Source organism: Arthrobotrys flagrans, assembly GCF_004000055.1.
Source record: "Arthrobotrys flagrans strain CBS H-5679 chromosome Unknown unitig_1, whole genome shotgun sequence".
Classification (NCBI taxonomy): domain Eukaryota; kingdom Fungi; phylum Ascomycota; class Orbiliomycetes; order Orbiliales; family Orbiliaceae; genus Arthrobotrys; species Arthrobotrys flagrans.
In genome coordinates, this window is record NW_027137556.1 from 5,209,203 (window position 1) to 5,224,682 (window position 15,480).

A 15,480-nucleotide genomic window follows, 5' to 3' on the forward strand; every position below is an offset into this window, starting at 1 on the left:
GATTGCTCACCAGCGCGCTGAAGCCGTTTACATAAGTACAAAAGGATGTGGCCATATGGTGTTGGGAAAGGGGTATGGAATTTGGTACGGGGTAACACGCCCCTTTTTGATTTTCCGGGCTACCCATGCTCCGCCAGAAGCACTTAAAATCCCTGAAACCAGATCAACTAGCCAGGTCTCCTTCCGTGCTTACATGCAAACGAGAAATGGCAAGCCTCGAAAACAGCTGACATTCACGTCAATTGTTTTTGTTCTGGTCTCTGGGTGAAGGGTAAACGCGGATCATGTACAATGCAGACACCCATTCAAGACCAACGCACCCGAGCATTCATTCATGGGTATGCGTCTGTGGTGGTTGGCTGCTTCCGGGTATACGCATGTTCGTGAATGCATAGTAGAATGTGCACTTGCGGCGGTTCTATGTAGAACGGAACATATGATCACACCTTATGAGGCCATCATTATCGTCTATTTGACATCAAAACCGAGTCGAAGCTAAGATACAACGCCCAGGACACGGTGAAAAACAAACAAACCCATCCAACCTAACTCCTCCCGTTTGAATCTGAAGTTGTTACAAAAACAAAAGTATAAGAGTGCGGAAATAAACCATCGCAAACAGAGAAGATATCGCAGGCAAATATGAAAGAGAAAAAGAGAAAGCCAACGGAAAGACCCGACCCATGTGAACAGTTTCAAGCAAATGACTATGCGCTATCGGAAGGGAGAATGTGGGATTCATGAGCGACAGAAAGAATACTGTTTCTTCTAGCGCATTCTACAAGCCATACCATCGGTATGACTTTGTTGGCAGCAACGTCACGGTTATTCTGCAGCTGGTGCCGCAGCCTCAGCTGCCTTCTTTTTGGGGGCCGCCTTTTTAGGTGCAGCGGCCTTCTTCGCAGCAGCGGGCTTCGACGCCTTGGATACTCTTCCAGTCTTGGTCTTAGACTGAGCGGTTGTTGACTTTTCCGTTGTCGATGCAGTCTTTTAAAGAAAAAGTTAGCCGCGGTTCGCAAAACTAAATAAAGATAAACTCACGGTTGTCTTTCTGGGCTTCTTCGAGTTGGCGGCCGCGGTCTTTGGCTTAGCTGCTGCCTTTGGCTTTGCAGCCTTCGGGGCAGCGGCCTTTTTGGGGGCAGAGACCTTCTTTACGGTCGGCTTCTATAACGGAATTAGTCCTCTATGCTGGAGTCATTTTTAAAACAGGTTGAACAATTTAGGAGCGCGCTCTTACCTTGACTGGCTTGTCTCCAGCCGCCTTGGTTGTTTTCGCAGTAGACTTGGTAGCATCCTTCTTCTGGAGCTTAACAGGGCCGGAAGGACCCTTTGGCTGGATGAAATCACCAGCAGCAACACCGCGTTTGATGGCGGCGTTGAACTGCGTGTCGAAATTGGATTCTTTGATGCCCTTATTGTTGCTCAAGACATACTTCTTCAGCGCTTGACGGCTATTCGGTAACGGAAACGTTAGCTGTGCAACCAAAAAATCATCTGGATATTTGGAACCATACCTGCTTCCGTTTCTCTCTTTGAGCTGAAGGATCGCATCCTTGATCATATCTATTATTTTGATAAGTTAGCACCATTCCCTGAGCATGGAGGTACATGTGACATACCCTTGTAGGATGGGTGGTCGGCTGGCGCGGAGGCCTTCTTGGTGGTAGCGGCGGTGGTTGTTCCGGTGGCCTTCTTTGGTGGCATTGTGACGGTGTTGTTATTGGGAAGTTGGGGGGGAAGAGGATGGTGCGATAAGAGGTGAGATAACAGAGGGTCTTTAGGTCTTTTGGGGTGTGTGGGTGTGTGGGTGTGTGGGTGTGTGTCCGGTTGTTCGGTTGCTATGAGGGTGGAAATCTAGCTGGGAGAGAAAACAAGCGTTGGAAGCGGGGTGGGAGGGGCCGACTATTTGTAGTCGGACGATTTACCCTGTCGTATCAACAACCACTTTAACCAACTTTGCCTGACGCGAACCACCAAAATACTTTGTTGTTGTTTTGTTTGTTTTTTTTCGCTACTAATGTCTGTACATGGACACTCCACACACAACCCCAAAATAAAAGCTCGACTCAAATGAATGGAAGAAAAGGCACGAGCCTCATTCCAATTAATTCGAAAGACGCGGTTAAAGTGTTTAATCCGGCAAGGATTTTATCCGAATCTATATAGAATGTATGTATGAATGTCCCTTCTTTCTTTCTTTCTTTCTTTCTTTTTATTTTTCATTTATTTTACTTGTTGTTATTATCATTATTTTGGGGGGAGGGGTTCTCCAGGTTATCTTCATCCCTTCCACTGACATCTTATCCTGGAAGACTCTAAGACCTCAGAAAGTAAATAGTCCTGACCTGCGTTTACCAAACTAGCCAATTTCATACCCATCAGTATTTTCTTGCCTTTCCCTTTCTTTATTTCTTTAAGAAAAAAAAAAAAAAGAAAAAAGTGAGTACTTACGGGATAGACTGCGATTGCTGCAAAAAATAAACCCACACTTATCCCGATCCCCACTTGGATCATTTGCTATCGTGATGTTAAACTGACTCTGGAGGGCTTCGGGGCTCGTCGTCGCGGTCCTGTTGGTGTGAGAATCCGCCGAATCTAGCCCAGATATCAACCCGCCCTGTGCAGCAAGGCCCGAAGGCGCTTGGGCTTTGGAAACACATCAGCATGGGAATTTTAAACCCCAACCCCGTAGAGAGGCGGAAACTCACACAAAATTGCTAGAACAATTGATGTAAACGCAATTTGGTGTGACAACCGTGAATATAGATTACCAATCACCCCAATTGTAAATGTCCCCAAAGCGTTGGCTATCTGGAAATTCGTGGGAAATCTCCCGGTGACAAAAAAATTTACAGCAAAACCTGATATGCTGATAGCTAGGCTCACGGGAAGTTGCTTCCATTTGCACTAGTTGAGCACATTCAGACCAGATGAGTGAGCTTCCACAAGCGGAGGTGATCAATTGCAATGAACACAGATTTACTTACCAAAGCGTAAAAACAAGGACGAACAAGAACTTATAGTAGTCCGACATGACATTCAAGCAAGATTTACTCGAAGTCGCTTTTGAATCTACTACCCCATAAAGCGCCGTCCCAATCGTGATCCCAAACCCGAGAAGCAAGGAATATATGGTTGCGTAAAACATTCGAACCGACCCAGCGACGAGATTCTTTGACCAGAGTTCCAAAACACCACATACTATTCCTAACTCGTCTGATTAACCTCCACACATCCAATATATACGCCCGTCGGAGACAGCTGGAGATAACCACAATATAGATACTCACAGACGACGTAGCCTGGTAGAATCAATGCAATCGATGCTTGGGATATCCCGGCGAAACAAAAAATCGAACCTCCCTGGATGGAGCCGAACGCCCGGGCAAGGAAGCATATTACTACACACGCTACGATTTCAAAAACATTGGACTAGTCTCCGAACGATAGTTAGCAAGCATACGTATTTCAATAAAGGGTGCAATATTATCGATATCTCGCATACATAAAGTGTGGATCTGGGGGCTACGACCAAGGCTAAAACACCAAGGATAGTACCCAAAAGGAAGCAAATCGGCAAATAATTAATCGAGCTGACAAAAAAAAAACCCGGTCTAAGGGGACTCTCGGAACTATTGCTTGAACGTATGGGCATATAGACCTGAGAAAAGAGGTCCGACTGAAGCACTTGCTGCCCCATAAACCAAAAACCTGAAGCCTTTACATTTGGTATATCAGCTGCTATACACTGCCCATGAATAGAGCAAAGCCACATACCAGACAGCAAACCGAGGACCTTGATCAAGCCTTAGGATACAGGTTACTTCGACTGTTCGGATAAAACGTACGGCACAGGCCTACCTACAGCTTCTGAAGTTGAACCATGCCTTCCTCGACACCTATAACATCATGAACAACCTACGCAAGATTTAGTTTCGCAAATTCAACAGTCGAAAGATCTATAAAACCTCGCATGCTAGCAAGTGGATCAAAGTATAGAAAATGCGATTTGACTTGCTTGTTTGTAAACCAAATGAACGTCCTGAAGTTTCCCCAAGTTTAAATCTGGCGTGACTCGAACGAGCTGCATGTTGCTCGTGTGTGTGTGTGGAAGAATCGTCAAACGAAATGATCATGCATCCTGTGAGATATAAAAATTGCCCTGGTTTTCGACAAAAGCCCATCAAAAGCCCTGCTGCGATGAAATTGAACCAGTGGTGCTTTCTCACCTTCCACGTCAAGAACTCGGGCGGACATTTTGAGGTACTCTAGGAGTAAAAGTTAAAACTCGAATACCTGGATATAAATATGCACTCACATATATACCTCCAAGGCGGTGAGTTGGCGCACCATACAGCATGAGTGCCTTGCAGACCTGAAGCAGATTTTTTTGCTTATGGAGTATGTGTGCGAGATGATACCGTAGCTGCGAACCTCGGGGTTAATACGAGAATAAATGGGAGCCACGGGAATATTTGTGGTTAATACTTTTATTTCATCTTCATTTTCTTCCTTCGAGAAACGACCCAAAACATTAGTTAGCCCTCCGCTGTGCGCCCTACCGGGTCGAGGCCTTTATGACGTATAGACACCTCCTCAGGCCCACCAGAGCCCGCATATGCGCCACCTAGTTGTAAACTAGCACCGGCCAGAATGGCTGCGGTATTATCATGACTATTCTTGTACCACCTCGAGGGGGTTACAGCTCCGGACTCCGCTTTGGGGTTTGTAAGGAGGTCTAGGTCCCGAGCTCTGGGAGAGTTTCAACAAAGTTGCAAGAACACCTGGCTTGTACGTCACAGGTTTACTTCGATGGCCTGTTAGCCGAATTTTGGTTATTGGCGGCGGTGGGATTTGGTGGTTCTAGGTCTGGATCTGCCGGATTATTCGGTAGTCCGGGGAACCCTCTGGCGGTGGTTTGAACCTGAGGTTCGAGGGCCTCAATTTTAGAATCCTTAGGAGCAGCTTCTTCTTCGAACTCTTCCCTTTTGATACAGGAATTATCAGCCGCTAACACCGGCGTGAGACCCTGTATGAGCGTCAATCCCACCCCCAAACCATACCGTCCGGCTTATTCCTACCATCACTGCAAGGACTACTCTTTGCGACGGTCTTCGGCCCCTCTGGGGATGCGCTATCCTCTGGCGTACCTTCTGCACCAAAGTGAACTAGCTCGCACCTCAGGTCCATGAGGGCTTCGAGTGAAATTTGCCGACATATTCTCGAGAATGACGAGCCTGGGCCTTCAGATGCGAAGAGTTCGGGGCAGCTGTGACTCAATTATGCCCTCGATGTCGATAAAGATAAAATACTACCCCGTTGGCAGCAAATAGGTATCCGGTCGTAATTGGGGTATTCGTACACCTGCCTATGATTTCTATAAGTACTTGAAAAAAAGTATCGTTAAGCATATAAATAACTTTCTATAAAACAAAGGGCCGATATACCTCGCCTGTGTGCAAACTGCAGAGTTGGTTATGTTGGATAACCAACTGTCCGACTGCATTTTTTATACTGGCATCGGGGTGGTCGTGCATTGTGATTATGATTAGGATTTTCTGGAGCTGGCTTATCAGAACGGCAATCGGGATGGTTTCGTCAACGGCCCCACGCCCTGACGTCAGAAAGAGCGGCCCCCTTTGGTTCTGCACAAGCGACTCGGAATAACTCTCGATCAACAGAGTTGTAAGCATATTCGAGTAGCCACTCTACACTAGCACATGCATTTTAAGGATTAGGTGTACTTGTGTTAACACGATAATAATTCGTCAATTAATTTCTGTATCTCCCCACGAGTGGAAGTTCAACATTAGGTGGCTACTGCAGTTAAAATGCTAAGGAACTGTGAGGTAGCGTTTCCAAGCCCAGTTGGGAACAAAAAGCACCGCCAGAATATGAGGCAAAAGGTAAGGACGACATAATTTTAAACGAAATACAAGTGCTTCGGCGGCAGCAGCAACGATACCCAAATTAGTAAAGCAGAGTAAAGGAAACAGAATAGAAAGAGAAACTTTCAAGGTTCTTCGTATCAACGTGCATTAGTCTTCCTACATGTGCACATATCATCCATTGTACAGACATTGCTTGAATCGTCATCACCACCAAGGTGAATCAACCAGTCTAAAAAACAGCACTCCGTCTCTTCTCCGCGCTATGAGCAGCCAAATGGGGAGCAGCGAGACCCGTTCTTCTTGGTGTACGCCTACCTTCAGGACGAGAGATAGAAGCGGCCTCGAGAGGGGTATCCTTTCGTGTCATGTGATCCACAGACTCACCTCCTCCGGCATACTCAGGGGTGTCATGCTCAGAGACAGGCATCATAGAAGACATCGGTCCGACCTGCTTGGTCCCCCGGCGTTCAAGTCCAGCATTCACCAACTTTGTGAGAGCTCTTCGTCTTTGGCGCGAAGAGAAGTTTTTGCTGCCTTCATGCTTTGCGGTGGGCTTTGCAACAACCTCTTCGAGTGCAGGGGGGCCACGAGGTTGACGGATGGGATGGTCACCGCGCCCACCGAAGGTCGAATTCAAAGGAGTGGATGGAACCCCCGATAGCCTTGGAATCGAGGTCTTCGGTCCTCCATCTAGCGCCGGGTTCATGTTGCTGCAGCCGGAAAGGGATATGCACTTTTTGTGGCCACGACGGAACGTTGACGTAGATGCCGGTGGTGGGCTGGGGGTCTTCTTTGTCATGACCCTATCCTGAGCGTTGAATTCTTTCGTCGGAGATGGGGTTGATCTTGAGGAAGGGGTCCGGGCCGCGGACCTCGTGAGAGGCGGTGAAGGGGAAATTCGAAGTTGCGAGGTCATCGATGTCAAGGACGTTTGTTCCAGAGCAGAGAATCCTCCTTGCTTGGGTCGGTTCTGTTGCGACGCATAGCTCTGAACGTTTACCTGAGCATTAGGGCTATACATCGAGTGGACTTGGGATTGGTTGGACACCGTAGGAGAATATATAGCGGGGCTGATGGGAGGCGTCCCAAGAGCCTGTGACACCGCGGATTGTAACTGAAGGGGTTGCATTTGCTGGTGGATTTGCTGTAGTTGCTGGGTCTGTTGTGCTAACCTGAGCTGTTGGATAAAATGTTGCTGTTGCTGCTGTGCTAGAGATATGTTCCGAGCTAAAAGGTCTGCGTACGCCCTAGCCTCATAGTCTTGATCCCCTTGATAGATATAGTGAGACGAAGTCGGAGGAGTCGGAAGGCCTCCGAAGTTACTGAATTGAATATTATTGAAGTGGTCTTGGGGAAGAGAGGATCTTGCGGCGTGTAGATGCGCCGAGTGTGCCGATTGGTGCTTTGGAAAGTCATGTCCGAAGGCTCGTTCGTTTCTATTCATCAAGAAATTCAAATTTCCGGCTCCAGTTTGGATAGATTCACCTTGAAACTCTCCATCAAGGGGGCTAATGCCAGGGTGTTCGGATCCGGTTGGCGTTTTAGGGGCCGTGCGAAGGCCAGCGAGCAGTTGAGCTCGACCTGAAGAGCGTGCAGTTGGAGTTGGGGGGAAGAGGGCATTCGGGTCATCGTACAATGAAGCCGATATCGTGGGAAGCGTCGGTATAGGTATTTTATTCACAGCATCTGGCTTGCCTCGACTGGCAGCGAAGCCGTTGGCAAGCATGTTGCCAGGAAGTTGGTGTTGTTGGAAAGAATAGGACATTGTTGCGGGTCGGCCAGCGTCGATGCTCAGCATCGTTAGTCCTGCAATGTATTGGTGTCGTTAAAAGAGCGTATGGAAGAGGGGTAAGAAGATTATAGGTATGTGAAGCGGCCTGTGCGGGATAAAAACTTCGCGGGAGGCTGGAGGATGGAAAAGAGATGAGTCTAGGGTTCCGCCACAGGCGAAATCAAGTTATGATATTATGTCTGTTATATAAGTAGGTAGTCGAGGGAAGAGGATATGCTTCAAGAATATGATATGTCTCTGAATAAATATATATATATATATAAATATATAAATTGGGGAGGGGGTCCGACGCGGTTGTTTATATTGTAAAAAAGGAAAGAGAATGAGGCAGGCAGAGTTTTTGGCGATTCGATTCCACACTGTGGACGGTTTGATTGCTTTGAAAGGAGAGAAGAAAAATATGTAACGCCCCGAATGGTAGTTGAGCGAGAAGAAAGTAACCGACAGGCAGTAAGAGGTACAGTACTTAGGAAGTAGAAAGAGATAGATGTCAAAGAGAATATGTAGCAGCCGTCGCAAGTAAAATAACCCACCACAGAGGACTGAAGGGGTGTGAAGTGGAAAGGAAGAGAAGAAGACTTAAGATTGAAGAGTTGGGAAGGAAGAGGAAGAGAAGGGAAGGGTTGGTGTTTCGAGGTTGGCAGAAATAAGGGATAAGACAGCGGGCACGGAGTCCTCTGTCAGAATACTCAATACTTTTCTGGCTCAAAGGGAAAACCCTTTTTCTTCGTCCCAGAAAGGGGAACGAACGGGCCAAATCGACTTTGGGCAGAATCTATTTTAGTATCCTACCACATCCAGTATGTAAGGTTTTAATCTTCCTTCTGCTTCTAAGCCCAACCAGGTAATTTCACCCATGCTGAATCCGCCAAGCTGGTGAATTCTGCATTTCCATTGGTCTTCGAGGGAATCCCCAAGCAAGGGGGTCCGTCTGAAGCGGTTGATTATACAATTTCATTGGTTCGTTAATTCCTCCCTCCGTGAAACTGGTTCGAAACGTACCAACTTTCAGCACGTAAGAGCATACATTACATTTCCTTTAGCCTCACCCCCAAGGCATCACGCAGAGCCATATTCTCGGCCTTTAATTCTTCAATCACAATATCAGGTCCCAAAGAACTCTCGTTCTCGTGGGCCATCCGGAGGAAAGCCCCCAGCTTTGCAAGGCGTGCTTGGAATTCTGCGGCTTCCTGACGAAGGTCCGCATTGACCTGCCTCTCTATGGCAAGCTGGCTTGCATAGCTTTGGTGGATGTTGATGGTTGATATCGATTGTTCGTGCTGTGACCACTTGTCAATATCTGTGAAATTGGTAGGCAGAACATCGGTCGGGTATACAGACAATGAAGATTCTCAAGCCTTCCAAAACCTTTTCCAGCACCGACTCGTAATCGTTTACCAGACTGGACAGGTCCTCGTTTTCCGCAAGAAGGGTAGCGTTTTCCTTTCTAAGTATACGGTTTTGGGATTGGAGGTCATCTATGAAGCAGGGTATTAGATACAATTACACCTCCATCCGGTCGTTATCATCCGCTTGAAGAAAAATTCTGTTTTGAGGTCTTGCCGTTATTTTCATGTTGAGCATCTCGCAGATGAGTGCCCCCTTCTTCTGGAGCCGTCCTCGCCTTTTCTACTATCAGCGATGTTCAATCCTCGTAAAACTACCAATAAACTCACCTTCGCTTCATCAGCCTTTTGCACGAGTTTGGCGGCACTTTCTCTGTTGACGGAGAGCAGCTGAGAGAGCTCCTGCAACTGTGTCCAGAGATGGTTGAGATCCGTTTGATGACCTGAATTCGGGAGAAGATTGAGAAGAGCCGGGTTCCCACCGTTGTGGGGTTGCTGGCCATGGAATTGCATTTGGTTCTGCATATTGTCGGATGCTCAATTCATGTCCCTGGTTGCTCTCGTGATGTCGGCGATGTATTAAGTGACGGAATGAACGAAATATATTCTTTTTGTTTTTTCGTATTTGAATCTTATGCTGCTCTCGGCCACACATGTACCCTTTGGTTCGAACATTTGACCAAATTGACAACTCAAGGTCCATCATTGATCCCCCGCAAGCCAAAAAAAAAACCATAGAATTGGTAGCGCCACTGCCTCAATACCCACCAAAGCCCATCCTCGGAAGAGTATTCGATACTTTAGAAACAGAGGGGAGGAAAGGAGGAGAGGAAAGAAAGAACAGAAAGAAAAGGAACCCTTCGTATAAGTTGCGATCTGGTGTCCAACTTACTTGGAACACACCTGAACAACAAAATCGATAACAATTAACGAACACAGAGAATGGCTGACACCGAAAACGAGAAGGCCGAGAAGCTCGCTGCGGCTAGGAAGCGCGTCTGTACCCTTCTAGACACTTTCTTCTTCACGGAAATGCTGACCATAGTCACGATAGTTTGAAGAACTCAAGCGAAAGAAGCAGCCAAACAAGAAGGCGTCCAGCAGCACCACGCTACAGAAGGAGCCCACATCAAGCAACAGCCCTCTCTTAGAAACATCACACCATGAAGCTACTACTGCTACGGAAAGCGGTGGGAACGATGCGGGATGGCAAGACCTCGCAGATACGGGCCCGGCACAAGCTCTTGAAGATGGCGAGAGCGCTATTAAGGGTAAAGACGCTGAGCAATTGGCCGGAGCCCATCCGGACAATGGACGACCAGAGTCTCATAGCGCTACCGGCGAGGTCTTGCTAGAAACGCTTCCCGAAATATACCGGAAACAAGCTTCTGTAATCGACAAATTACGAGCCGATAAACAACTGTTACTTGATGAAATAAAGGCCCTAAAAATCCGAGCTCAAGAAGGGAGCAAGGCAATGGTTGACAGAGACAAGGCGCTTGAGGATCTAGCGTCGATCTCGGAGGAATTACAGATTTTCAAGGAAAAGAGTGGAATGGAGCAAGCTACATTGTTAGAAGGAGCTGGGGAAGTCAGCGCTCTCGTATGCCAACTACTCTCACCCCCGCAGTGCTTCGTCCTAACATATTAAAGAAAATAGAAGTGGCGTCGTTGAACCGTCAAATAGCGCACCTCCAGTCACAGATATCCCAGAAGGACAAGACGATCATTGACATACGGCGAGATTCTACCCTAAGCTCCCCCGGGCCCAATGAAGCAATGAAGCAAGAAGAACGGATAGAGAGCATGTCGGTAGAGCTGTCGGAGTCGAGAGCAGCACTTGAAGCTTCGGTTTCATCAGAAAACAGCCTGAGACTAGAGCGTGACCGTCTAGAGATTCTTGTGGATTCGATGAAGGCGGAACTCGAAACAGCCACAAAAAATACAGACGATCTCAACAATAAATTAAATGGGCTCACGGAATCCATGAGCTCGGATAACGCCAAAAGCTCGGCATGGGAAGAAAAGTCTCGCGTACAAGAGCAAACAATAATCGAGCTGAACAAAAAACTTGATGGGATGAAATCAACGGTGGACCAACTTAAACAATCGAACCAAGAATTGCGGGCCTCCGAGAGGGATATGGAGGCAAAGTACCGGGATATAGAAAGGAGGCTAGCTAATGCTCAGAGAGAGAACTCGGGCATGCAGTTGAGGCTGGCTGAGTTGAAATCTAGCTTACATGAATCCTTTACCAAAGCAGGCCCACCCACCAACATGGAAACACCAGAAGCACCCCGTTTGAAAGGAGAAGATGGTGATGGAGAAGTAAAAAACACACGCCAGTCCCAAGAGGGCACCGGTGGAAACAAATCCGGTTCAGCAGATCATCTCTGGAGGCAGGTGCTAGCAGATGAGAACTCACACAACTTCCTTGATGTTGACTTGCGGGCTGTAGCAAGGAACCCTACGCAAAACCAAAGTATTCTTGAGCGCCCATCTGTAACATCGCAGAAAGACCAAGAAAGAATATTTTTAACCCAGCGTGTCAGGAAAGAGTTGGAGAACTGGAGAGGGCATCGAATCAATCTTATTGATGTATACAGCGCCTACGATGACTCATATAGCAGGGTATTTGATATATAAAATTTAAAAAAGCGATAGAACCCCGAGAAAAATGCTAGTGTTAAATAGTTCAGCTTGGCGTGCTTAAAGCAGAAGGGGGCGGTTGTAATTTAATTTAAAAAACCAAACGCGTAATAATAAACTACATTCACGCGATTATTACTAAGCAGAGTAATAAAGAATAAAAAGCCATCTTTTTCTCCCAACCTTCTAAGGTTTTAGAGTATTATTATTATTATTATTAATCATACACGCTTGCAACCTTTCGGTTATGGCGGTTTGAAGAAACAATTAGAATACATGATTTTCGCACCTTATTTGAAAACTAAAATATGTAATAAATGAAATATGAAAAATACCGTCTTATTTTTTGTTTTTTCTATTTTTATTATGTGTTTTGAGATTTTCTTCTTATCTCTTACGTATTTCTCCTTTTTATGAAAAGGACAATGTCGTGAATCTGACCGCTTTTATTCACTAATTTTGGTGTAATGCCTAAGACTATTTTTATTTATTTCCGGAACCTTATAATCTCTTAACTAAATATATTTAATTATTTTAGATTTCTAGGTTTCCCTATCCTATAAATAAATTGTTTTTTGGATTTTTATTGCTTCTTTGTGCAATTTTTGTTTTATTTAAGAACTTTTCTAATAAAATAATACCATTATTATTAAATAATAAATGGTTATAACGATTTCTATCGGGAAGCGGACCACATCGGGAAGAGGACCAACAAATTTTCATTTTTAAAAATTAATTATAAATTAAATATTACATAAAAAAATTTGAAAAAATTAAACAAGAAAGAAATTACTAGAACGAATAATATATTAAATTTTCAGAAATTTTCATGTAATATTCGAATTAATATTAATTTTTAAACCTCAAAACTGGGCGTTTTTATGAAATGTGTTGTTTACCACATCTCAGCGCCGCGCTGTAATTTAATCTAACCTTTTATTACCATTATCACTACTACTGCTATTCTTCTATATAATCACTATTTTCTGTACTATTCTCTATACTATCCTCTGCACTACCCTCTGCACTGTCTTCTGCATTATCCTCTGCACTATCTTTTGTACTATCCTTCTTAGCGTCCTCTCCAGTACCCTGTGTACTACCCCCCCCAGCACCTTTTCGAGGGTGATCTCGAGGACGTCTAGTTTTATCACGGCCTTTACTATACCCTCTACTACGGCCTCTACTACGGCTACTACCACTACTATGGGGATGATCACAGCCTCTTCTAGGTTCTATGTTATTAGGTTTTGTACCCTTAGCATCTAATTTAATAGCCTTGTTCTGCTACAGCTCACTAATCTTCTGATTATTTAGAATACGGGCACTAGTAAGCTTTAGTTTACCACGTCTAATTTGTGAGGCTTTTTTGTTAGTAGCACGCAATTAGGTATTAGCTTCTTGTAATATAATAGTTTTATTTATGGCTCTCTCTGTCGCTCTGCCCAATTAATGAATATTATTAATGGTTGGTGAATTAAGTAGGTGGCTAGATCGTGTAAAAATTTCGGTAACGGCTTTATGAACGGCTTAAAGACGTGCTGGTGTTTCTATGACTAAGTTTAGAATTTCGATTTGAGCAGTCTTATTATATTGTAATTTAGATAGAATCTTCTCTGGGTTATATAGTACTAATCCCGCTTTTCGTTATGTTGCTTTAATTAAATCTTTTGAAATAGTGTTCTCTCTAGCCTCTGCTAATAGCTTAATAAATAGCTGTTTATCGATTTTAGTAATGTTATTGCGTAAAGTATTATCTGCAGCATTGCTGTATTGTTTATTATACACTGTATTGAATCCAACATCTAATGATTGCAGATGATGTGTACTATGCGTTAGTAAATATAAAGTAATGATATTCTTCTGAATATAATAGCTAATGAATTTTGTATTAATATAACTGTCGTGACCATTTAATAGCAGTATGTGCGTGTAGTTGTCGGAAGTCTTTATTTTTAATTTAAATACTTATTCTAGTTATTAAATATTTAAGTCTCTGTCTGTCTATTTATTGAGTGAGGTTGCGAATAACCAGTCCTTTATCAATTAATTAATATTATTAGTATATTAGTTGAATTAATAATAGGTGTTTTTGAAAATAATGAATAAAGAAAGAATAATATTGCGCGCGTTAATATATTCGATAATAGTAACTAATTCGCGATTACTATATTATTTTAAAAACCAACTTTTAGATTTTAATAGAATTACTATTTTTGATAATTAAACAGTATCTATAATAAATCTTTTTTTATCTATATTATATAATATATTTTCTATAATGTTATACTTCCGTTTGATTTCTATAAATAGTTGATAAAATTTGTTAATAGAAGCTGAATTATTGACTTTTACTCAAGCGTTATTTAATGTACGTGAGTAAGCAGAATGTAGTTCTGTATATTATTGTATAAATTTTCTTATCTAACATTTTTTAAAATCTCGATTAGTAAGCTTAGTAGTTATATTACGTATTATATTTAATTGTGGAGGAAATCTCTAACTATATAATCGGGTAACCTAATGTACTAATATCTTTTTACTTTTTATTGTTATTGTTATTTACTGTTAATGTGCTTTAGTTTGATTACTATCTCTATTACTAACCCTCCCTCTTAATGTTGTATATGATATATTATGTGCGCGTATTAATGCGTGTATAGATATAAAGTCTCTTTTTTTGTATGCGCGTATTACTATTCGTATATTATTTTCAAAGATTGCCTGATTAATTCGGTAAGACGCGTGCTAATTTATTTATTTATTTATCATACACGCATGCAACCTTTCGGTTATGGCGGTTTGAAGAATACTTATTCTAAATACATGATTTTTCGCACCTCATATTAAACAAGACATGAAGAATACTGTTATAATATTTTTGATTTTTGTATAGTAATTTGAGACTTCTTCTAATTTTTTACAATCTCGGCTTCTACTCTTTTATAAGAGAATAATGTCGTGAGTCTGACCATTTTTATCCACTAATTTTAGTGTAATGCTGAAGAGAATTTTTACTTATTTCCGGAATCTTATAATCTATAATAGATTTTCTAGATTTCTAGATTTTCTTATACTATAAATAAATCTCTTTTTAGATTGGTCTATTTAGTTTATACTTCTATAGATAGAAGTCCTATTATTAGAGTGTTATTATAAGGCACTCTTTTTAATATAAGTAGTAATAAGATTACTAGTACTATTATTATTGTGATATACTTATACATGTCTTTTATAAAGACTACTGTCTATTTTATAGTAGTAGAACTACTAGTACTGTTATTATTGTGATGTACTTATACACGTCCTTTACAGAGACTACTGTCTATTTTATAGTAGTAGATCTACTGTTTGAGAACTATTTGATAAATTGTTCTAAGTCAATTAGGTACGACTCTCAAAGAGGGAAGTGTTGATTAGATAAATAGTATTAAGGCATGACTTTTAATAAAGTTCAAATAGTCTAAAGATGTTAAACACACCTTATTTAGTTGCTCTAGTGTAGTAGGATAACTGTTTTTCTGTTTTGCTCTGTTTGTCAGAAAAAATTATAAAAACTGATAAACAGGCAGAATTGTAGGGGGTGGTGGCAGGAATCGAATCTACACGTATAGTAAAAGACGAAAACCTAGCGTTTTCAGGTATAGCACTATACTATTATACTACATTACCAGACTACTGTTTATTTTATAGTAGTAGATCTACTGTTTGAGAATTATTTGATAAATTGTTCTAAGTTAACTAGGTACGACTTTTAAAGAGGGAAGTGTTGATTAGATAAATAGTATTAAGGCACGACTCT

General features: G+C 42.8%; 5 protein-coding genes across 6 annotated transcripts; 1 reads left to right on the forward strand and 4 right to left on the reverse strand.

The window, feature by feature from the left end:
• Positions 1–825: 825 nt before the first annotated feature.
• On the reverse strand, positions 826–1,704 carry DFL_009553 (uncharacterized protein; the record flags this gene model as incomplete). Its single annotated transcript, XM_067639458.1, has 5 exons — positions 826–987; positions 1,042–1,164; positions 1,238–1,451; positions 1,515–1,563; positions 1,620–1,704. 5 exons carry the CDS (start codon positions 1,702–1,704, stop codon positions 826–828), a joined length of 633 nt encoding a protein of 210 aa, XP_067487246.1.
• A 647-nt stretch (positions 1,705–2,351) lies between these two features.
• On the reverse strand, positions 2,352–5,084 carry DFL_009554 (uncharacterized protein; the record flags this gene model as incomplete). The annotated part of the gene is made up of 17 exons (XM_067639459.1): positions 2,352–2,359; positions 2,452–2,468; positions 2,539–2,646; positions 2,709–2,717; positions 2,887–2,907; positions 2,988–3,201; positions 3,291–3,302; positions 3,662–3,718; positions 3,778–3,807; positions 3,866–3,899; positions 3,969–4,162; positions 4,230–4,268; positions 4,327–4,426; positions 4,489–4,512; positions 4,563–4,752; positions 4,809–5,029; positions 5,082–5,084. 17 exons carry the CDS (start codon positions 5,082–5,084, stop codon positions 2,352–2,354), a joined length of 1,281 nt encoding a protein of 426 aa, XP_067487247.1.
• Positions 5,085–6,120: 1,036 nt separating this feature from the next.
• On the reverse strand, positions 6,121–7,656 carry DFL_009555 (uncharacterized protein; the record flags this gene model as incomplete). 2 transcript variants are annotated; one of them, XM_067639460.1, is made up of 2 exons in its annotated part: positions 6,695–6,845; positions 6,911–7,656. In XM_067639460.1, the coding sequence occupies 2 exons, from the start codon at positions 7,654–7,656 to the stop codon at positions 6,695–6,697; spliced, it is 897 nt and encodes a 298-aa protein (XP_067487248.1). The 2 variants fall into 2 exon arrangements, with proteins under 2 accessions (XP_067487249.1, XP_067487248.1); XM_067639461.1 differs by having other exon boundaries at positions 6,121–7,656.
• Positions 7,657–8,711: 1,055 nt separating this feature from the next.
• Positions 8,712–9,554, reverse strand: DFL_009556 (uncharacterized protein; the record flags this gene model as incomplete). Its single annotated transcript, XM_067639462.1, has 4 exons — positions 8,712–8,963; positions 9,025–9,161; positions 9,247–9,307; positions 9,360–9,554. The coding sequence occupies 4 exons, from the start codon at positions 9,552–9,554 to the stop codon at positions 8,712–8,714; spliced, it is 645 nt and encodes a 214-aa protein (XP_067487250.1).
• A 417-nt stretch (positions 9,555–9,971) lies between these two features.
• On the forward strand, positions 9,972–11,675 carry DFL_009557 (uncharacterized protein; the record flags this gene model as incomplete). The annotated part of the gene is made up of 3 exons (XM_067639463.1): positions 9,972–10,025; positions 10,084–10,632; positions 10,683–11,675. The coding sequence occupies 3 exons, from the start codon at positions 9,972–9,974 to the stop codon at positions 11,673–11,675; spliced, it is 1,596 nt and encodes a 531-aa protein (XP_067487251.1).
• Positions 11,676–15,480: the final 3,805 nt, after the last annotated feature.